The sequence below is a fragment of the Rhincodon typus genome, chromosome 2 (assembly GCF_021869965.1).
Source record: "Rhincodon typus isolate 14 chromosome 2, sRhiTyp1.1, whole genome shotgun sequence".
In the NCBI taxonomy this organism is placed as follows: Eukaryota; Metazoa; Chordata; class Chondrichthyes; order Orectolobiformes; family Rhincodontidae; genus Rhincodon; species Rhincodon typus.
In genome coordinates, this window is record NC_063333.1 from 546,539 (window position 1) to 569,982 (window position 23,444).

The following is a 23,444-nucleotide window of genomic DNA, read 5'->3' on the forward strand; positions in this document are numbered from 1 at the left end:
CCCGCTCGCCCTCCCTCCCTCTCTCACACACAGGCAGACGCCCGCTCTCCCTTCCTCCCTCTCACACACACAGGCAGACGCCCGCTCTCCCTTCTGATGTGTGTTCACACAAACAAAATTAGCTCACTATCAAATACACACTTACAATAACATTTAAATGCACAGAATCCCGCAGAAACACAAACTTACACAAAGATAGGTCAAACCACACACACTTACTTCAATAGATGCGCTCATAGACATGCCCAAATTTACACCTGCTTACACAAACTCTGGGTGCTCAGGTACATGTTCACAAAGCCGCAGATGCACTCCCAGACACACGCCGTTTCAGAAGCTGTCACACAAACCTGCACTCTGTCTCTCTCTCAGACACACGCGCGCACACACAACTGAGCTAATAGGTGTGCAGGCTACAGGATTCAGGACAGTGAGGTCTCATCGATGTTTCTACTCAGACGCCATCAGTTTGAAAGGTCTCCTGTGTTTGTTGGTTACTTGTGTTACACACATTCAACACAGAGGACAGAGGAATGTGGACAGGTGTTTGCCCTCAGCTCTGCCAGTCCAGTCAGTGATGGCTGATTTCCACCACAATTCCAGTTACTGCCCTAGTTCCATCACCATTGATAACTTTATCCAGTGAGGCCACTCACTACCCTGCTTGGCAGAGTGAGGTTCAGACATGTAGTTCTGAGGAAGGGTCACTGGACCCGAAACGTTAACTCTGATTTTTAATTCACACATGCTGTCAGACCTGCTGAGCTTTTCCAGCAACTTCTGTTTTTGTTCCTGATTTACAGCATCCGCAGTTCTTTTGGTTTTTATGCAGCAACCTGTTTGTTGGAGTGTTTTCTGATTTTGATTTGAAGGCGATGATGCATTCTCTCAGAGGAAATGGATTTATATTCTGTCAAATCCCTGTCTCACAACCCTGTAATTCTATCAACACAGAAGGACATTTGTCCCATCCTGCATGTACCAGCTTTTTGCTAGAAATATCCAACTACTCTGACTTCCCCAACCTTAACCCAATGACAGTGCAAACTTTTTCCTTTTCCAGTATTTGACACAATTCCGTTTCTAACGTTACCATTGAGTCTGCTTCCAATGCTGGTTTTTTTCAGATTTCCAATCCCAGGAATTAACTATATTTCATCCTCCTTGTCACTGCCCTGGATCTATTGCAAACTTCCCTAAATACATGCTCTCAGGTTATTGACCCTGCTGCACTAGACACTGTTTTCATAACCAATTCCACCAAAACCAGTCATGATATTAAAACCCATGAGTTACACAACAAGGTAACTCCTTCAACAAGTAGTAAGGAAGGGTCCTCTCACCAGGGGGATACCCTCCTTCACACTGCAAGTGGGTCCCAGCTGGAGCGAGCAGCTGAATGATCTCTCACAGTAGCTCAGCCAGGTACCTCCGACAGATACCTCCGGCTCACACAGGGAGCACTCTGGGCGAACTTCAAACTGATGGAGGCTCAGGGAAAGAACCATTTCTTTTGAACTGTGATCAACACCGATGAGATTTCCTCTGTTCTGAAAGCGTGCACAAATCATAGCAAGTGGCGAGGTGGGGAAAGAAAAACAACAAACCGAGGGGAGGGGAAAGGACAGAGAAGTTAGTACCAGAGAAGGTTTTACCATGGGCTGTACAAGTGCAGGAAGATCTGGTGTAGAGCAGACAGAAGCCACCACTGACCACACAGTAACAGCTCTTACTATTGGCCATTGACCTGGTAACCCATGCTGTTAACCAGGTCAGAAGATTAAGGTCAGAAACCCACCACCACACAATGCTTGGCTATTTTAGTCACATGCAAGTCAGAGGCAAGAGTGAATGGATCCTTCACTGCGCAGCTCAAAAAAAAACGTTAGCAAACATGACAGGAAGGAGCAGGTGTATGCAGTCAGACACCAGAGAAAACGAGGAGGACTCAAACAGTCAGTACCATCAGCAATGCTGAAACAGTTGCATTGGCTGGAATTAGATCACCCAGCCTCAAACCATCAAATTCTCCCAGGACAGGGACAGCATGGGGTTAGATACAGAGTAAAGCTCAGGAAAAGTGCTGTTGCAGTGTCACTGGGTTAAAATCCTGGAACACCATGCCTAACAGCAATGTCCTTTGCCCTGCAGCAAATCATCCCAGAAATGCTAGGTAAACACAATGATTAGTGAGAGGGAAGGAGTGATGGAAAATCCGTATTAGTTAGGAAATGGCATTGAGGCAGTTGATGGGATTGAAGGCTGATAAATCCCCAAGGTCTGATAATCGACATCCCAGAGTACTTAAGGAACTGGCCCCAGAAACAGTGGATGCTTTGGTTGTCATTGTCCAAGATTCTGTAGACTCTATAACAGTTCCTACAGATTGGAGAGCAGCTCAGTTGGCTGGACGGCCAGTTTTCAACACAGAGTGACATCTACAGTGTGGTTCAATTCCCAAACCAGTCGAGGTTACCATGCAGGATTCTCATTCCCAACCTCTCCCCTCGCCTGAGGCATGGTTAAACCACCAGTCATCTCTCTGTAATGAGACAGCAGCCCCTATGGTCACTTTATTTTTACCTTTGAGAGAAGGTTGGGGGGTGGGGGGGGGGGCACGGGGGGCGGGGTTTGGGGGGAGCAGGGGACGGAGTTTGGGGGGGCGCAGGGCCCCAAGTTGGATGATCGGCCATGATCACACTGGCTGGAAGGGCCAAAACGGCCTACTCCTGTTCCTATTATCTATGTTTCTATGATTAAAAAAGGCAGCTCACCACCACTTTCTCAAGGGAAAGCAGGAATAGATGGTCAATGCTGGCCCAGCCAGTAACACACTCAGACCATGAATAAGTAAAAGAAATAGTAAAAAGAGAAAATCTTTCAGGTCTGCCATTCAGTAACATCAAAGCCCTGTCCGTGACAGGGAATACCTCTTGGTGTGACCCCTAAATGACACGGCTTCAATTTTGAGACTCTGCCCCTTGTCCTTGACTTCTCAACCCACCCAAAGCTCTCCCCAGCAGAGAGAGTTTCTCTGCAGTGATCCAATCAACTCCTCAAAAGAAATCACTGCCTGATCTTCTAATTCAGGAATATAAAACTAAATTCTGCAACCTGTCTTTCTAACTCATTTGCAGGATGAAGCGATTATTGGAAGTGGTAAAGTGGAACACTTTGCGCCTGTATCCATCGGTGTTTAGGAGATTAAGAGGTGACCTTATTGAAACACAAGACCCTGAGAGGAGTTGACTGGATAGATGCTGACAGCATGCTTTCTCTTGTGGGAGAGACATCATCAGCGGGCAACTTAAATATGAAGACTTGCTTTTAACACAGAAATGAAGTGAAAGGCAGGGACATCTAATAAATTCAGGACTTGTAGGCCCATGTTCAGCCTCTGGGGAGTTGAGGGTCATGGGGACAGGCAGTAAAATGGACTTAAGACCACAATCAGATCAGCGATGATCTTACTGAAGTCGCTTTGCCGTCTCACGTATTCTCAGATTAAAGGGGCACCAATTTTAGACTAAGATGGGGAGGAATTTCTTCTCTCAGAATTGTTAGTCTTTGGAACTCCTTGTCACAAAGAGTTGTGAACTCCTTGTCACAGAGAGCTGTGGGGGCAGCGTCCTTGTGTATTGTAGGGCTGAGATAGACAGATTCTTGATCAGTCAGGGAATCAAGGATTATGGGGAAACGGCAGGAAAGTGGCCGTGAGGAATGTCGGATCAGCCATAACGCTATTGAATGGTGGGGCAGGCTCGAGGGGCTGAATGGCCTCCACCTGTTCCTATTTCTTATGGTGTTGTGAATAGTGGAGCAGGGGTGAATGGCCTAGTCAGCTCCCAAATCCTTTTCTTTCTGCTCTGTTTTAACACAGGACCATTCCGGTGAATCTGTGCTGCATCTCCCCCATGGAGAGCAGATTTTCCCTGAGAAACACTGCCCAGGACTGAACCCAGTCACTCCAGACAGATCAGGATACAGCTTCTTTGTCAACCCTCACTCAGTGGAGGTAGAAGGGCAGTCTCACATCCAAGGGGCATGGTTGCTCCAGCAGACGCAGCAGCTGGCATGAATTGATAACCTCAGCAGGCAGGTACAGACTGATGCCAGTGAAGGTAGACCACGTCATGCTGAGGTCTTTACACACCCAGAATCTTGGCACACAGAGTACCCCTGCAAGCAGCCACTGCCCTGGCCCACACAATACAATCTCCCAGCTGGTGAAACACTATACGGACAGAGGCACTTACCGAGATCACCCGGTCTCCAACCCGAAGGATCCCGTCCCTGTGTGCAGATCCTCCTTCAGCTAACCGCGAGATGAAGATCGCCTGAAAGAGGGCACGCTCCAGGTTACACACGTGCGCTCAGGCTCTCTCACACACACACGCAGGGTTACACATGCATTACACCCTAACATGCATGCCAACATACATTAAAGCCAGCTTCCCCTTTAAGTTTCTGCAGGAGTGATACCCACTGAGTCTCCTGCTTTGTACGGTGTCGATCCCTTGCCCCCAGCGATGCTGAAACCCAGGCCTTTCTCGTTGCGTGCCAGTGAGGTGGTAAACTGCAGCCGAACCACCCCATTTTCAGTAGGCTCCGGGAACCTCAAACCGGTGCGGCGGTCCCTTGGGGCGTAGTCATCCTCAGGGCGCAATGGGGTCACGGTGATAGCATTCTCTGGCTCCACCATCCTCTCCCGTAGTATCGACATGGTGACTGAGCTCCCCGAACTCCGCAATGCCTCCACTGCTCGGTGGTGCTCAGCATCATGCAGGTCCACACTATTTACCTGCACCAACCAAAGGCACAAGTATCAATGCATTGTACACCAACCTGTGCAGCCAAAAACTGAGCAATTGGGAGCAGCGAGGGGGGATGTGGGAAGACTACGAAGGTAGGTAATGACCTAGTGGTATTATCATGGAGATGTACAGCATGGAAACAAACCCTTCGGTCCAAATCATCCGTGCTGACCAGATATCCTAAATTAATCTGGTCCCATCTTCCAGCATTTGGTCCATATCCCTTAAACCCTTCCCATTCATACACCCATCCTGAAGCCTTTTAAATGCCGTAATCGTACCAGTGTTCACCACATCTTCTGGCAGCTCATTCCATACACGCACCACCCTCTGTGTGAAAAAGTTACGGCTCAGGTCCATTTTACATTTTTTCCCTCTTACTTTAAACCTACGCCGTCTAGTTTTGGACTCCCCTGACCCCGGGGAAAAGACCTTGTCTATTTAACATACCCATGCCCCTCATGATTTTATAAAACTTCTAAGGTCACCCCTCAGCCTCCAACGCTCCAGGGAAAATAGCCCCAGCCTTATCAACCTCTCCTTACAGCTCAAACCCTCCAGCCCTGGCAACATCCTTCCAAATCTTTCGAGCCGTTTCAAGTTTAACAACATCTTTCCTATAGTAGGAAACCAGAATTGCACGCAGTATTCCAAAAATAGTCTAACATAAGAACATAAGAACTAGGAGCAGGAGTAGGCCATCCGGCCTTTCGAGCCTGCTCCGCCATTCAATAAGATCATGGCTGATCTTTTCGTGGACTCAGATCCACTTACCCGTGTTCTCACCATATCCCTTAATTCCTTTACTGTTCAAAAAAATATCTACCTTATCTTTAAAAACGTTTACTGAAGTAGCGTCAACTACTTCACTGGGCAAGGAATTCCATAGATTAACAACCCTCTGGGTGAAGAAGTTCCTTCTCAAAGTCCTGTACTTATTGCACTGACCAATAAAGGTAAGCGTAACAAATACTTCTTCACTATCCTTTCTACCTGCGATTCCATTTTAAAGGAACTATGAACCTACACTCCAAGGTCTCTTTGTTCTGCGACACTCCCTACCATTAAGTGTCTAAGTCCTGAACTGATTCGCATCTCCAAAATGCAACATCTCACATTTATCTAAATTAAACTCCATCTGCCACTCCTAGGCTATCAATCCAGAGACCCGGGTAATGTTCTGGGGACCAGTGTTCAAACCTCACTATGGCAGATGATGGAATTTGAATTCAATTAAAAAGAATCTAGAATTAAGAGTCTAATGATGACCTTGAAACGCTGCCAATTAACACAGAAACCCATCTGGTTCACTAACGTCCTTTAGGGAAGGAAACTGCCATCCTTACCTGATCTGTCCTACAGTGTCTTCAGAACCACAGCAATGTGGTTGACTCTTAGCTGCCCTCTGGGCAATAAATGCTGCCTGGCCAGTGATGCCCACATCCCGTGAGTGAATAAAAAACAATATAGATCTCTGGAAGTTGAATTAAGAAATGAGGGCTAAAAGACAGGGGTGGGGAAAGAGTTGGGGATTGAGAGAGAGATTCGCGGTTAGCAAGGGAGGGACCGGGCCTAGCACTGCTCTGGGTCAAAGTTGGGCCATTAATGCTTGTCACCATGTTGAAGCTTACTGACCTCTAGCAGCTTATCTCCGACTCGGACTCCAGCCTGAGCTGCTGGACCCTCCTCAGAAACCCGCGATATGAAGATGCCCTGAAACAAACAAAGAGCTGTCAGTTTTCAGCAGCCTGATATTCCCTATCCAAACATCAGTACGAGATTACACAATGATGGCTCTCATAGCCATCCTCACGTCAAACTAACAGCTCTCACACAGATTCAGTGGTTGTCTTTGGAAAGCCAGGGTATCGAATAATAATCTGTATTCTTACCAATACCCAGGGAGCTGTTACTGGACAGGAATGAGAGGGGTTAAAGGCAGAGAGGGGCTGGGGCTACCTAATGGGGTAGCTAGAGACAGCATGTTTAAAGAGGGGTGTGGAGGGGAATGGCTATATCACGAGAAGTGGGGGGGGCGCAGGCACAGACAGATAAAGAAACTGAAAGGACATGGGAGGGCAGAGCTTTTTCTTCCAGCTATACTGTCTGACAATGTCTCATCAGTGTTAGCTACAGACATAACAAGAGCAGCAGCAGGGTGGGGAGAGACAGAGAATGGGGGATAAAGGCTGGGGCAAGGGTTGGGGAGGAGGATGGTGAGAACTGGAAACAGAACGAGGGAGGCAACGTGAGGTTGGAGGTGGGGAGAGGGTGATGATTGGCAGAGGGAGGAAGGGGAAGACGGTGAAGGTGAGTGAGGGGGGCAAGGTCAGATGGGAAGCGAGGCCAATGTGTTACTTGTCCACAGTCGAACAGACGTCGGTTTCCTGTGGGGTCTGTGTGCTCTGAAAGCCAGCAGACCCTGTGCCTACAGTGCCATCAAGACATCATCCTGAACATGAAGCACCATTACCTCATCATCCCCTTTGTATGGGGTAGAGCCTTTTCCTCCAGCGATACTGATGCCCAGGCCACCAGTCTGACGGTGTATTGTTAGTGTTAGCTACAGACACAACAAGAGGAGGTTAGCAGAGCTTGGCAATAGCAGGCATTAGCTTATCAAATATCACCGTTCTCCCACCCCATCCAGTAGGCAGCTCAGAGGGTAAAGGTCTCTGCAAACCTCTCAGTGACACACAGCATCTCACTGATGGATATACCCACACACTCACTACCACACAGATAGCCTTATCTTCCTGTGGAACTCTGCAAAGCAAAGCCCTCAGACTGACATCACTGGGAACATGGGAACAGAGAGTCGACTCAGACTGAAATCTGTTCCTCCAGCTCATTAAATCATGGATGATCTGTCTCTCAACTCCACTTTTTCCACCTTGTTTCCATATTTTTTGATGGTCTTTCCTGACTGGAAGATAAATTTGTGACCCACAGCTGAAAATGGGAGAGACATTTCCAGGTTCCCAGCACCCTTTGTGTTCGCACTGGGGTTGGTGGGGAGGGGCATTCCTCAATGGTCAAGCTGCAAGTTTAGGTCATGGGCTGCTTCTTCCAAGTACGGGGGAAACAAGTTTCTCTCTATCACCTCTGGCTCTCTGCTGACTGGGCAGTAAGTTTAATGGTGGAGCACTTCTGTTTTTACTCATTCATGAGATGTGGGCACTACTGACTCAGTCAGCATTTGTCATTCCTCATTAGCCAGAAGGCATTTAAGAGTCAGCACATTGCCGTGGGCCTGGAATCACACGGAATTGAAACCTGATAAGGAAGGCAGACTTTCTCCCCTAACAATCAACAGTGGTCACACAGTGACTGAAGTGGGGCGGCACGGTGGCTCAGTGGTTAGCACTGCTGCCGCCTCACAGTGCAAGGGACGCGGGTTCGATTCCACCCTCGGGCGACTGTCTGTGTGGAGTCTGCATGTTCTCCCCTGGGTTTCCTCTGCGGGTGCTCCGGTTTCCTCCCACAGTCCAAAGATATGCAGGCTAGGTGGATTGGCCGTGCTAACTTATCCAGTGTTCATGGATTGGAGGTGAGGGGCGTTAGCCATGGGAAATGCAGGGTTGCAGGGTTACAGGGATAGGGTTGGGAATGGGTCTTGGTGGGATGCTCTTTGGAGAGTTGGTGTGGACTTGTTGGGCCAAATGGCCTGTTTCCAAACTGTGGGGATTATATTAAAAAATCTAATTTCATCATCTGTAAGCGTGCGATTCTGAACCCGTATCTCCAGCACACTGGCCTCGAGTTCGAGATTACTCGCACAGTGACAATGTTCTCTGGGACAGGCAGTGCTGTAGTGGCAAGGTCATCAGGGTCGGTGCTGCGGGGAACAGGAGTCAGTACGGAGGGTCGGTGCTGCGGGGGACAGGAGTCAGTAACGGAGGGTCGGTGCGGTGGATTGTCACGGACACTGAGGGAACTCATTTATTGTCATGAGTTACAAAGTTCTGCAGAAGGCAGGAAGCTAGAATTTGCTTGAAACAAAAGGGAGAAGAGTGTGTCATTCCTTTAAGAGGTAAAGTGCTTTTCTAAGCTGAGAGATTTATACAGAAAAGCGTCTGTATGTAGCTGAAGATTTACAGCCAGCTCTAAAATGGAAATATGTATCAATTGGCTGTGCAATTGGAAATCTTAGGCTTGTTTTGATGTTTTGGCAACGAGATGGAATCAGTCAATTAGTTTAAACCAAGCACTTAGCAACTGAAAACCAATTTGAATCCAATAGTTTTGACAACTTCAAAACAATGCAAGAAATGCAATGTAAGAAAATTGATATGTTATCCAAGCTATACAAGGAGAGGATTTTTTCAAAAATTGGCAGGAGAGCAAACTGCCATCTGAGAAATAAGCATCTAACTCTCACAAGAAATCGCTAAGCTCTCTAAGAAAGCACCATCTATCCATAAAAGGTAACATAGCATTTCTAGCTAAGAGTCTTCACACAGAAAACATCCCTGACAGCAGGATCAGCGGAAGAAAGGTGTCTATGACTTGAGAACAGCAGAAGGTCTGGATGGGATCTATCCCAGGTAACTGAGGGAAGCAAGAGAGGAAATAGCTGGGGCCTTAACAGATATCTTTGCAGCATCCTTGAGCACGGGTGAGGTCCCGGAGGACTGGAGAATTGCTAATGTTATCCCCTTGTTTAAGAAGGGTAGCAAGGATAATCCAGGTAATTATTGACCAGTGAGCCTGACGTCAGTGGTGGGGAAGCTGCTGGAGAAGATGCTGAGGGATAGGATCTATTTACATTTGGAAGAAAATGGGCTTATTAGTGATAGGCAGCATGGTTTTGTGCAGGGAAGGTCATGTCTTACCAACTTGATAGAATTCTTTGAATAAGTGACAAAGTTGATAGATGTGGGAAGGGCTGTAAATGTCATATACATGGACTTCAGTAAGGCATTTGATAAGGTTCCCCATGGTAGGCTGATGGAGAAAGTGAAGTCGCATGGGGTCCAGGGTGTACTAGCTAGATGGATAGAGAACTGGCTGGGCAGCAGGAGACAGAGAGTTGTAGTGGAAGGGAGTTTCTCAAAATGGGGAACTGTGACCAGTGGTGCTCCACAGGGTTCCATGTTGGGACCACTGTTGTTTGTGATATACATAAATGATCTGGAGGAAGGTATAGATGGTCTGATTAGCAAGTTTGTAGATGACACTAAGATTGGTGGAGTAGCAGACAGTGAAGGGGACTGTCAGAGAATGCAGCAGAATATAGATAGATTGGAGAGTTGGGTGGAGAAATGGCAGATGGAGTTCAATCCAGGCAAATGCGAGGTGATGCATTTTGGAAGATCCAATTCAAGGGCGAACTATACGGTAAATGGAAAAGCCCCGGGGAAAATTGATGCGCAGAGAGATCTGGGTGTTCAGGTCCATTGTACCCTGAAGGTGGCAACGCAAGTCGTTGGAGTGGTCAAGAAGGCGTACGGCATGCTTTCATTCATCGGACGGGGTATTGAGTGCAAGAGTTGGCAGGTCATGTTACAGTTGTACAGGACTTCGGTTCGACCACATTTGGAATACTGTATACAGTTCTGGTCGCCACATTATCAAAAGGATGTGGATGCTTTGGAGAGGGTGCAGAGGAGGTTCACCGGGATGTTGCCTGGTATGGAGGGTGCTAGCTATGAAGAGAGGTTGAGTAGATTAGGATTATTTACATTAGAAAGACGGAGGTTGAGCGGGACCTGATTGAGGTCTACAAAATCATGAGAGGTATAGACAAGGTGGATAGCAAGAAGCTTTTTCCACAGAGTGGGGGACTCAATTACTAGGGGTCACGATTTCAAGGTGAGAGGGGAAAAGTTTAAGGGAGATATGCGTGGAAAGTTCTTTACGCAGAGGTTGGTGGGTGCCTGGAACGCGTTGCCAGCGGAGGTGGTAGAGGCGGGCACGATAGCATCATTTAAGATGTATCTCGACAGAATGGGCAGGGAGCAGAGGGATACAGATCCTTGGAAAATAGGTGACAAGTTTAGATAGAGGATCTGGATCGGCGCAGGCTTGGAGGGCCGAAGGGCCTGCTCCTGTGCTGTCATTTTCTTTGTTCTTTGAAGAAAGGGTTGTACACTTTGAGAGATTAAGTTTTAATTTATTTTCTTATTACTTGGGTTTATCTAAGTGGGATTTGTGTTTATTGGAACAGCGTACCAGTATTTAGTTGTTAGAGAATAGTTAGTAGTTAATGGGGGAATTGTTTGGTTTGTTAGTAATTCTGTTAATTCGTTCACTCTTAGGGTTAAATAAATCAATTGTTACTTTTTACTTATAAAGTGAATTTCCAGGATTTTCTTTCATTTAACCTGTCCTTCTCTGTAACAGTTTGGTGGCTCAAGTCTGGGATCTGGTCGGGTTGTGTATGGGATCTGAACGGATTTGGACAGATTTAAACAGACTTAGAGATTAGTGTCCTAGATCTTTAAATAAAACTTAGAATTTTCACACCTATTTCATTTCGGTTACATGTGGTTGGTTAAATCAAAAGTGAGGGAAATGGCTCTTAAAATTGCTAAACATGTTCAGGGATTTGAAGATGCTTCCCAAATTTGCCAAGAAAGTTTAGAAAAACAGGGGAAGGATATACTTTTAGAATTAGTGAACAGGTCAGAATTGGGTTTAACTAGGGACAAGAGGAAAGCTGAAATTGTAAAGGAGTTACTTAAGCATTTCGGTATAGCAGAGAAACAGGAAAGTGCAAGGGAGCTAGAAAAAATTAAATTTCAAATAAGACAACTGGAGTTAGAGAATGAAACAGTTTGAATTACAGTTACAAGCAGAGGAAAAACAAAAAGAGGAGAGGGAAAAAGAAAAAGCGAGAGAGAAAGAGAAAGAATGTTTGCATTGGAAAAGAAGTTGGAACAAGAAAAAAAAAGACTTCAAATAGCTGAAGGAAAAGTACAAGATAGAAGTGAGGGTGAGCAAACTCATCGTAGCCAATAACCTAGCAGGGATAAATAAAAATATGTCCAAACATTGCCAAAATTCGATGTAAAAGATATAGAAGCCTTTTGTACTTCCTCTGAGAAACTGGCTAGGCAGATGAATTGGCCAGAGAATGTGTGGGTAACGTTAGTTCAGACCAAGTTGATAGGCAGGGCTAGTTAGATGTTTGCAGAGCCGTCAGAGGAAGTTTCAGGAGACTATGGAGGAATAAAACAGGCTATTTTTGAGTGCCTACAAATTGTTACAAGTATATAGACAACAGTTCAGAAATATGGAAGAAACCAGATCAGATTTAGGTCATGTGTGAAAGAATTAAGCATAACAACTTCGATAAATGGGTGAGAACATTAAAGATAGAATAGATAAGGATCTTGGAGAGATTATTCTGCGGCAGAAGTTCAAAAACTCATTTCCAGAAATGATAAGAGCTCATACTGCGGAACAGAAAGTTCAAACAGCCAGAAGAGCTGTAGTGTTGGCTAATGAATACGTATTAGTGCACAAATCAAAATTTAGCTTCTGACAGCAATTTCATTCTGAGAGGGATAAATATTGGGAAAGAGGGAGATCCTTCAACGAAAAACAAAATGTAGATCACACTGGGAGCAGTTTACCACAGGTGAAAAAAGAAACCCAAGAGGGTGAAAAGGAGGTGAAAGGCCTCAAGTGTTTTCTCTGTAATAAGGTGGGACACAAAGTCACAGTGCTGGTGGTTGAAGGCAGGCACTGGGAAAAAGGATGTGGTAAAAGAGACTAAACCGGTGGGATTATTTAAGGTAGTGAAGGAAATCCCAAGAGAAGTCGAGGAGCTGCAGGAGAGTGCACAGCCTAGTTACCGGCTGGATAGTGAGATAGTGCCCAATCTCTACAAAGACTTCGCCTCTGTGGGTAAGGTTTACTCAGGAAGAACAGGGGGAGAAGGTAAAGAAGTTAAAATATTGAGAGATATGGGAGATAACCAGTATCTAATAGTAAGAGATGATTTGCTTTTCTTCTGAAATGTTACCCGAGACAGTGGTAATCTGTGGACTAAATGGAGAGAGATCTTGCATTCCCCTGTATAAGATCAGGTTGGAAAATCCAATCAAGACTGGGGAAGTGAAAGTGGGAGTGATTGAAAGAGTGTCAATTCCAGGAATACAGTTTGTTCTTGGAAATGACCTGTCAGAAACAAAAATGGGAGTGACACCCCTTGTAGTGGAGAAGCCAAAGGAAAACCAGGGGACTGGGGAGTTATAAGAAAAATACCCTGGAATTTTTCTGAACTGTGTGGTGACAAGATCCCGCAGTCATAAGTTACGGCAAGAAGGAAAAACCAAAGAGAGGGATGAAGGCGTTGAAGTCCAGTTAGCTGACACCCTGTTTGATGAAATATGAAAGGAAGAACCTGAACAGGTAGAGGATCAGCAGAGGTGTTCAGATCTGAAAGATTAATGGAGTTACAACATAAAGATGAGACAATGAAAGGTTTATATCATAAAGCCTGCTCTGAAAAGTATTCAATTTATTCCAGAATGTTATTGTCTTAAGGATAGGATCCAAAGGCAAAAATGGAGCCCTCAGCAGTTTAGTGCAGAGGAGAAATGGGTGGAAGTTCACGAGATTGTGTTGCCAGTAATATGCAGACAGTATTGTGGGTTGCATGTGAATTACCGGTAGGAGGTCATCTAGGAGTGCGGAGGATACAGACTGAAATACAAAAGCATTTCTATTTGCCTGGATTACATAAGGATGTGGCTGTATGTTGCTGTACCTGTCATACGTGTCAGATAGTAGGAAAGCCACAGGCTGTAATAAAACCAGTGCCTTTGATGCCATTTCCCACATTTGAAGAACTTTTTCACGCGGGTGATGATTGATTGTGTAGGTTCCCTCCCTATAACCAAAAGTGGGAACCAGTATTTGCTAACCATAAAGGATGCGTCTACCAGATTTCCAGAGGCAATTCCATTACAGAGTGTCAAGGCAAAAAGATTGTGAAAGAGTTGGTTGCTTTCTTTACCCATTGTGGATTACCCAGGGAGATTCAGTTGGACCAAGGGTCCAATTTTACTGCCAAGCTATTTAAGGGGATCATGGATAGTTTAGACATTTTAAGCCAACTGCATTGGAACGGTGGCATCAGACTCTAAAACCCATGCTGAGGGCTTATTGCCAGGACTACCCAAATGGTTGGGACAAAGGTATCCCATTTATATTGTGTGCCATTAGAGATACCCCAAATGAATTGACTCAGTTTACTCTGCTTGAGTTGATATTCAGACATGAAATAAGAGGGCCTTTAAAATCAAGGAAAAGTTGATAGGTCCAAAGTCAGAGTTCTCACAATTGGATCGTGTATCTGAGGTGAGAGCAAAATTAAACAGAGTCAGTGAATTAGCTAGACAATATCTGAAGATGGCACAGCATTTAATGAAGCAAGAAGCTGATAAGAAATGTAAAATTCATATGTTTGCCTGTGGGGACAGAGTATTGGTGCTATCACCAGTGGTAGGAGATCCCTTCAAAGCAAGGTTTAGTGGTCCTTATCAGATGGAGAGGTAGTTGAGTCAGGTGAATTACCTGGTAAAGATGCCAGATAGAAAAAAAATTAATTGGTTATGTCATGTGAATATGCTGAAATCTTACTATGATAGGGACAGGAAACCAGCGAAACTGGTATTAGTTACTGCCCCCCGGAGTGAGGAATCAAATCCATATGATTTGGATTTTGATGTGCCTCAAAATAAGCTAAATAATGAGGAAGTCCTTGGAGAATGGGGTAGGATAGTGAGCTGTTTCAGGAACAGAGAACTGAATTGAAAGGCTTGTTGCAGAAATATACGCAGGAATAGAATGGAGAGGACTTAATATTATAATGCATGATGTTGAAGTAGGAAATTCTATTCTGTTAAAACAACACCCCAACAGGCTTAATCCTCTCAAAGCAGCACACTAGTACAGGAGCAAGTGGAAGCGATGCTACAAGAAGACATCATCGAGCAGAGTTCACTGATCATGTTGGTTCCCAAAACTGATGGTACTCAACAACTCTGCTTGGATTATCGGAAGGTCAACACCATAACTAAATCGAATTCATACCCAATTCCAAGACAGGACGACTGTGGAAAGAGTTGGACAAGCCACTTACATCACAAAGTTGGTCTTACTTTGTGGTTACTAGCAAATACCGTTATCGGAGAGAGCAAAAGACGTTTTTGCGTTTGTAACCCCAAGTGGGCTGTTATCAATTTAAAGTAATGCCCTCTGGAATGAAGAATGCACCAGCCAGATTTCAAAGACTTATGAACAGAGTTGTGACAGGATTGACTAACTGTGCTGTGTATATAGATGACTTAGTGATCTTTAGCCATTTGTGGAAAGATCACATGGCGCATTTGGCAGGGCACTTTGAAAGACTATGGAAGGCAAAACTGGTTATAAACTTAGCAAAAACTGAATTCGCAAAGGCAGAAGTGATGTTCTTGGGACATAACATTGGACATGGAAGGATGACTCCAAGGAATGTGGAGAAGGCGGCCATCGAGGAATTTCTAAGACCATCCTCAAAAAAGAGGTGCTCCAATTTTTCAGACTGAGCAGATGCTGCTGGACGTTTGTACCAAATTTTAGTAGCGTGGTAGCACTGCTGACGGATTAGCTAAAGAAGAAAACAAAATTTCGGTGGACAGAACAATGCCAGAAGGCATTTGAGAATTTAAAAGCTGTGTTAACCACTGCACCAGTTTTAGCCACACCAAATTTCCTGAAACCCTTTAAAGTTGCTATCGACGCCATGACATAGGGGTTGGAGTTGTGTTGATGCAGGAGGATGACGGTGGAATCGAAAGGCCAATTCGATTATTTTTCAGAGAAACTCAATATCCACCAGAGAAAATACTCCACCATTGAAAAAGAGTTTGGTACGGGCCTTACAACATTTTAATGTTTATGTTACAAACAATGTTTCAGAGATGGTTGTGTATACAGACCACAAACCTCTCACGTTTCTGGAAAGATTTAAGGACAAGAACACGGATTATTACATTGGAGTCCTTTGTTACAGGCTTTTAATTTACAGATTGTATATGTTGCGGGTCGTAAAAATGTCATTGCAGATGCGTTATCATAGATTTAAAAGAAAATGTGTAGCTAATGTAGAACCGGTATGGTCCAATGGTATATATGTGCAGAATTAGTATGAAAGATGTAATTTTAGATTACTGACCCATGTATATCATGGTAATGGTGTTAAGATTTTAAAAAAATGAAGCCATCTTTTCATAATGATGTTTTTTTTTCTTAAGCAGGAGGTGTTATGATGTTGTGAACAGTAATTGTGAATTGGAAGGCAGGAAGCTAGAATATGCTTGTAAAAAAATAAGGGAAAAGTGTGTGTGGTTCCTTTGAGAGGTAAAGTGCTTTTCTAAGCTTACAGATTTACACAGAAAAAGCATGTCTATATGTAGCTGAAGATGTACAGCCAGCTCTGAAATGGAAACATGTATCATCAGGTGCTGAGATAACACGGTGTAGAGCTGGATGAACACAGCAGGCCAAGCAGCATCAGAGGAGCAGGAAGGCTGACGTTTCGGGCCTAGACCCTTCATCGTGTTATCTCAGATTCTCCAGCATCTGCAGTTCCTACTATCTCCTTATCATCAGGTGCCTGTGTGATTGGAAACCTTAGGCTAGTTTTGATGTTTTGGTAAATAGCGGGAATCAGCCAATTAATTTAAACCAAGCACTTAGTGATTGAAAGCCAATTGAAATCTAATAGTTTTGACAACTTTGGATCAATACTATTGTAAGAAAATTGATATGTCATCCAAGGTATATAAGGAGAGAACTTTTGAAAATCTGTGAGAGCGCAAACTGCCATCCAAGAAATAAGCATCTAGCTCTCAAGAAATTACTAACCTCTCTAAGAAAGCACCATCTATCCATAAAAGGTACCACAGCACTTCTAGCTAAGAGTCCTCATAGCAGATTTCACGGAGAAAACATCCTGACAGCAGGATCAGCGGAAGAAAGGTGTTTATGACTTGAGAACAGGAGAAGAAAGGCGTGTAGTCTTTGAGAGACGAAGTTTTAATTTATTTTCTTATTACTTGGATTTATGTAAGTGGGACTTGTGTTTATTGGAACAGTATACAAGTAGAATTTAGTTCATTTAGGGAATAGTTAAGGGGAGAATTGCTCAATTTGTTAGTATTTCCGCTAAGTTGTTCACTGTTAGGGTAAAATAAATAAATTGTTACTTGATACTTATAAAGTGAATATCAGGGATTTTCTTTCATTTAACCTCCCCTTCTCTGTAATACATGGAACAAATATGCAGCAAGCAAGCGTGTGTCTAACCAATCAGCCAAGAGGACAAGACAGGGAACATTCACTAAGAAAGGGCTGTACATGGTGATCTCTGGGCTGGTGAGGGTGAGACAGAAACAGGAGGTCACTATAGCAGCCTGGTAAAAGTGACACACCATTAACTGTGTGATTCTTCTCTCATTTCAGTGGCATTAAGGTCACCTTCCTGTTTTAACCAAAGAAAGTATCCATGAGCCCAGCAGAAAATATTCTTGAATTAGAGCCAGGCGAAATGAGGCAGGAAGCAGTCAAAAAGATGCAGGAGCAGAAAAGAAGCTGATTAATAGGAGTAATAATAGAATTTTAAAGGATTATTGCATGTAGGCAAACAGTCACAGAGCATAAAGGCAGCCACTCAGCCCATCGAGTCCATGCTGGCTCCCTGTAGAGCAATCCAGTCTGTCCCCCTCCCCCACACTCTCCCCATCTCCCTATAACTTCATTTCCCCCAAATCCCTGTTCATTGTCTCCATTCCGAGCCCCATTAGGACAGTGTGTCCCAGGTCATTCCCACTCGCTGTGTAAATCCAGGTCTTCCTCACCTTCCCATCTCTCTTGGCCAGAATCTTCAATCTGTGTCTCCGAGTCCCGGAAGCATCAGCTAATGTCGAGACATTGCGTTGTCTGCCTTACCCAAACCAAGTGGAATCTCATACACCTCGATCGAATCTCCCTCACTGCCCCCTGCTCCAAGGAGATTCTCCAACCTCACTCAGTAACTGAAGTCCCTCATCCCTGGAACCATTCTGGGAAATCTCTCTGCACCGTCTCAGGGGCCCTCACCTCCCCCTAACGGACGGTGACAACTGGGGCCTAAGCAGAGGCTTATAAAGGTTCAGAGTCACTTCCCTGCTTTCTCTATTTTTGAAGTCCAAGACCCCATGTGCTTTACTAACCACATTCCCAACGTACATAAAGCCCCAGGTCCCTCTGTCCCTGCAAACCCTTCAAAATTGAATTCTGATCTCCAGCACTCGCAGTTCTTTGGACTTTCTTTATTCATTCACGGAATGAAGGTGTCACTGGCCAGGCAGCATTTATTGCCCATCCCTAATCACCCAGAGGGCAGTTAGGAATCAACCACATTGCTGTGGGTCTGGAGTAACATGTAGGCCAGACCAGGTAAGGACGGCAGTTTCCTTCCCTAAAGGACATTAGTGAACCAGATGGGTTTTTCCAACAATCGGCACTGGATCCACGGTCATCATTCAATTCTTAATTCCAGATATTTATTGAAATCAAATTTCACCATCTGCCGTGGCGGGATTCGAATCCTGGTTCCCAGAACATTATCTGGGTCTCTGGATTAACAGTCCAGCGATAATACCACTAGGCCATCACCTCCCCACTTTTGGACTCTATCCAGGTCTCTTAATATTGTTTAAGTTTCAATCAGATCTCCCCCTCATTCTTATAAACTCCATTGAGTACAGACCCAGAGACTTCATTGTCAATTGTCAGAAAAATCCATCTGGGTCACTAATGTCCTTTAGGGAAGGAAACTGCCATCCTTACCTGGTCTGGCCTACATGTGACTCCAGACCCACAGCAATGTGGTTGACTCTTAACCACCCTCTGGACATTTAGGGATGGGCAATAAATGCTGCCTAACCAGCGATGACCTTATCCTATGAATGAATTAAAAAAAAACACTCCTCATATGACAAGCCCTTCAACCCCAGCATCATTCTCGTAAACCTCCCATGGACTCCCTCCAACACCAGCACATCCTTTCTTAGATCTGGGGCCCAAATCTGCTCACAAAATTCCAAATGCGATCTGACCAGAGCCTTATACAGCCTCAGCAGTACATCTCTGCTCTTGCATTATAAACTTGTAACAAGACATCCCTGCTCCTACATTCTATGCCCCAGCTAATGAAGATGAGCATCCTATATGTCTTCTCCACCACCCTGTCTACCTGTGCTGACACCTTCAGTATATACACCAAGGTCCCTTTGTTCCGCAGTGCTCCCTGGGGACCTACTATTCATTGTGTAAATCCTTCACTAGACCTCCCAAAATTCATTGCCTTGCACTTATCAGGATTACACTCCATCCGTCATTGCTCTGCCCAATTTACCAGCTGATCAATATCAGACTGTAGCCTGAGTGATGCTGAGAAAGTCATGGACAGCACACTCAGTGAGGTGGTCACACCACAGGTAAAGACTGAACAGGCAGAAAGGTCAATGATGACCAACAGGCAGAGTAGAGGAAGGCAGGTAGCGCAGGAAGTGCAGGACTCCCAAGTAACCATCTTCCTCCCTAACAGGTATACCATTTTGGATGACGTTGGTAGGGGAATGCAGCGGAAGCCAGCTTCATGCCACTGTGGGTGGATCTGCTGCACCAGGTGGAAGGAAGCACAGCAGGCCTAGAGTCGTAGGGGATTGAAATGCAAGGGGAACTGCGAGGTGTTTCGACAGCTGCAATAGAGACTCCAGGATGTTATGTTCAGAAGGTTCAGCAGGATAGATGAAAAGCCAAAATTGGAAGAAACGCTGAGGCTAGAGGGCACAGAAATTAGAGGCAGTTAAGACATAAGGGAGTTTGCTGAAGGTTGGATGGTCTTTATATTCATGCTAGGAGTCTGACAAAGAAGGCAGATAAGCTCAGGGTACAAATGAAACCATGAGGTATGATGTCATTACCTGTCACGGAGACATGGCTGAGGGGGGGGGGGCAGGGTTGACAGCTTAATATTCCAGAATATAGGAGAGACAGGGAAGGAGGTCAAAGAGGAGGTGTGGTTGCAATATTAATCAGAGAATCTGAGATAGTAGGGAGGAGGGATGATATCTCAGTAGCTCCTGACATGAAGCCATATGCAGAGAACTTAACCAGAAAGGAGCAATCAATTGCTGGGAGTGTACTATAAGCCCCTGCACAATTGGAGAGAAACAAAAGAGCAGATATGTAGGAAAACTTCAGAGAAGTGTAGAAGTAATAAGGTAGTGATAGCACGGATTCCAACTTCCCCAACATTAACTGCAGCAGTCACAGTGTGAAAGTTTCACAGGGAGCGGAATTCACAAAACACATCTAGGACAGCTTTTCAAGCCAGTCATAGAAAACCCGGAGACAGAGAAGTCCAGGACTTCATTTTAGGTAATGAAGCCAGTCAAGTGGTTTAAGTGTCAGTCAGGGAGCATTTTGTAAACTAAGATCATGTATGATTTAGCCAGAGTGGACTGGGAGCAGATAAGCCTTGGGTAAATCTGCTTCAGAGCAGTGGGTCACACTCAAGAAAGAAACAAGGAGAATACAGGGCCAACATGTTCCAATAAACAGAAAGGGTGGGATCAACAAATCCTGTGAACATAGATATACCATGATGTCCAAAGATTAGATAAAGAGGAAAAGGGAGGCTGATGGCAGATACCAAGGAGCCAACACAGCAAAAGCTAAGGAGGACACAGGAGGACACAATATGCAAGAGTAAACTTAAAATGGAAAACAGCAGAACAAAAAGCAGGGAGAGGAAGGAAAGAATAATGACAGGTAATAAAAAAAAATCTTGTTGAGGTTGGTTGGCTTGCCGAGCTGGTTTGTTGTTCATCAGAGGCTGCACTGAGGATGTTACCAAGCACGGTAACGAAACGTCTGTGAAACAACAAACCAGCTCGGCGAGCCAACCAACCTCAACACCCACAACCCAAGCTACAGATCTACTCCAAAACCTTAGAAAATCTTGTTATTTAACAAGTCTATTAAGGATAAAAAGATAACGAGGAAAAGAATGTGCTCCATTAGGGACCACAGTGGTAATTTGTGTGTGGAGCCACATAATGCAGGAAAGGTTTCAAATGAATACTTTGGCCCAGTGTTTATTAGAGAGAGGGACAGCAGGTATTGAAATCTGGGGGAAGGACTGTGATATACTCAAAGAAATTCACACAGACAGACAGAATGTTCGAAGTGGTCAAGGCAGGCTTAAATGCAGATAAATTTTCAGGGCTGGATGAAATGTATCCCAAAAAAACCTGAAAAACTGTGAATGCTGGAAATCAGAAACAAGATCAGATATTGCTGGAAAAACTCAGCAGGTCTGGCAACATCTGGTGAGAGAAAGCAGAGTTTATGTTTCAGGTCTGGTGAACCTTCCTGAGGGTGATGGTGAGATGGGGCATGGCAATGGTCTAAATGGTATTATTGCTGGGATACGAATCCAGAGGCTGAGGGAATATTCTGGGGACCCAGGTTCAAATCCTGCCATGGCAGATGGTGGAATTGGAATTCAATTTTTTTAAAATCTGGAATTACATGTCTAATGATGACAATGAAGTCCTTGTCGATTGTTGGAAAAAACCCATCTGGTTCACTAATTTAGGGAAAGAAACTGCCATCCTTACCTAGTCTGGCCTAACATGTGACTCCAGACCCACAGCAATGTGGTTGACTCTTAACTGCCCTCTGAGCAATTAGGGATGGGCAATAAATGCTGCCCTAGCCAGCGACGCCCTCGCCCCATTAATGAATAATAAAAAAATTTCACATAATTAGGCGATTGTGCACCAGTCAAAAACATTCAACGGGCTGAAGGGCCTATTCTGCGCTGTACCTGCGACTGTATTCCTTGCGCACTGGAAAGAAAGAGAAGTCTGATCCCCGCGGATATCGATATCACAGGGTACATCCTCATATATATGGGTAATATACTTAAATATACATACAAAGGGTGCAACAATCCTACCAGACCATTGGGCTGCTTACTCATATGAGAGAGACAACTGTGGTGGTTTAACCAGAGGGTTATTGTGCCTCAGATGAGGGGAGAGGTTGAGAAGGACAGTGCTTCACAGTAACCTCAGTCAGTACCATTAGCATCACTCTGCATCACAAACCAGCCGTCCAGTCCTGGATGGGAATATATCCCACATAAACGTCAGGAACAAAGGGCGTAAATTTCTTACACCGGCATGTAAGGTGAATGTATTCTCTACAGACACTGGGATTATGGCAAATTTATACTATTCTTAAACTGAGCATTGTGATCAGCAGACTAATGTCATCCAGAATCTGTAGCCCAGATCAAATACCAACTACCTTATATCAATTAATTGGCTGTAAATTATGGAGGCATCCGATGTTCACAAAATGATTTAATTAAATGCAAGCTTTTGATTTATCATGAGAAGCAGAAAGAAGAAAGATCCTTGATACTAATCCAATACAAATGAAGAAAATGCAATCTGCTTCCAAGTCAGGATGGTGTGCAATTTGGAGACCACCCTGTGGTGTTCCCATGTATCAGCTTCCCTTAGAACATAGAACATAACAGAGCAGTACAGGCCCTTCGGCCCTCGATGTTGCGCCGACCTGTGAAACCAATCTGAAGCCCATCTAACCTAAACTATTCCATTATCATCCATATGTTTATCCAATGACCATTTAAATGCCCTTAAAGGTGGCGAGTCTACTACTTTTGCAGGCAGGGCATTCCACGCCCTTACTACTCTCCGAGTAAAGAACCTACCTCTGACATCTGTCCTATATCTATCACCCCTCAATTTAAAGCTATGTGCCCTTGTGCTAGCCACCACCACCTGAGGAAAAAGGCTCCCACTGTCCACCCTATCTAATCTTCTGATCATCTTGTATGTCTCTATCAAGTCACCTCTTAACCTTCTCTCAAACGAAAACAGCCTCAAGTCCCTCAGCCTTTCCTCATAAGACCTTCCCTCCATACCAGGCAACATCCTGGTAAATCTCCTCTGCACCCTTTCCAGTGCTTACACATCCTTCCTTTAATGCGGTGACCAGAACTGTACGCAATACTCCAAGTGCGGCGTACTCAATCCCTCTACCAATAAAACCTAACATACTGTACGCCTTCTTAACAACCTTATCAACCTGGGTGGCAACTTTCAGTGATCTATGCACATGGACACCGAGATCTCTCTGCTCATCGACACTACCAAGAATCTTACCATTAGCCCAGTACTCTGTATTCCTGTTACTCCTTCCAAAGGGAATCACCTCACACTTTTCCGCATTAAACTCCATTTGCCACCTCTCAGCCCAGCTCTTCAGCTTATCTATGTCCCTCTGTAACCTGCAACATCCTTCTGCACTATCTACAACTCCATCGGCTTTGGTGTCATCCGCAAATTTACTAACACATCCTTCTACGCCCTCATCCAGGTCATTTATAAAAATGACAAACAGCAGTGGCCCCAAAACAGATCCTTCAGGTACACCACTAGTAACTGAACTCCAGGATGAACATTTCCCATCAACCACCACCCTCTGCCTTCTTACAGCGAGCCAATTTCTGATCCAAACCGCTAAATCACCCTCAATCCCATGCCT

General features: G+C 44.8%; 1 protein-coding gene across 1 annotated transcript in view; it reads right to left on the bottom strand.

Moving 5' to 3' along the window:
* The window catches only part of scrib (scribble planar cell polarity protein), a gene marked incomplete at its 3' end in the record, with an annotated part of 101,927 nt that overhangs the window by 31,043 nt on the left and 47,440 nt on the right, over positions 1-23,444 (bottom strand). Inside the window, exons 16-19 of the mRNA XM_048617339.1 lie at positions 7,288-7,377; positions 6,450-6,527; positions 4,487-4,801; positions 4,257-4,337 (exon numbers count right to left, since the gene is read on the bottom strand). Of these exons, the coding sequence (XP_048473296.1) occupies positions 4,257-4,337; positions 4,487-4,801; positions 6,450-6,527; positions 7,288-7,377 (564 nt within the window). The remainder of the gene's footprint in view (positions 1-4,256; positions 4,338-4,486; positions 4,802-6,449; positions 6,528-7,287; positions 7,378-23,444) is intronic.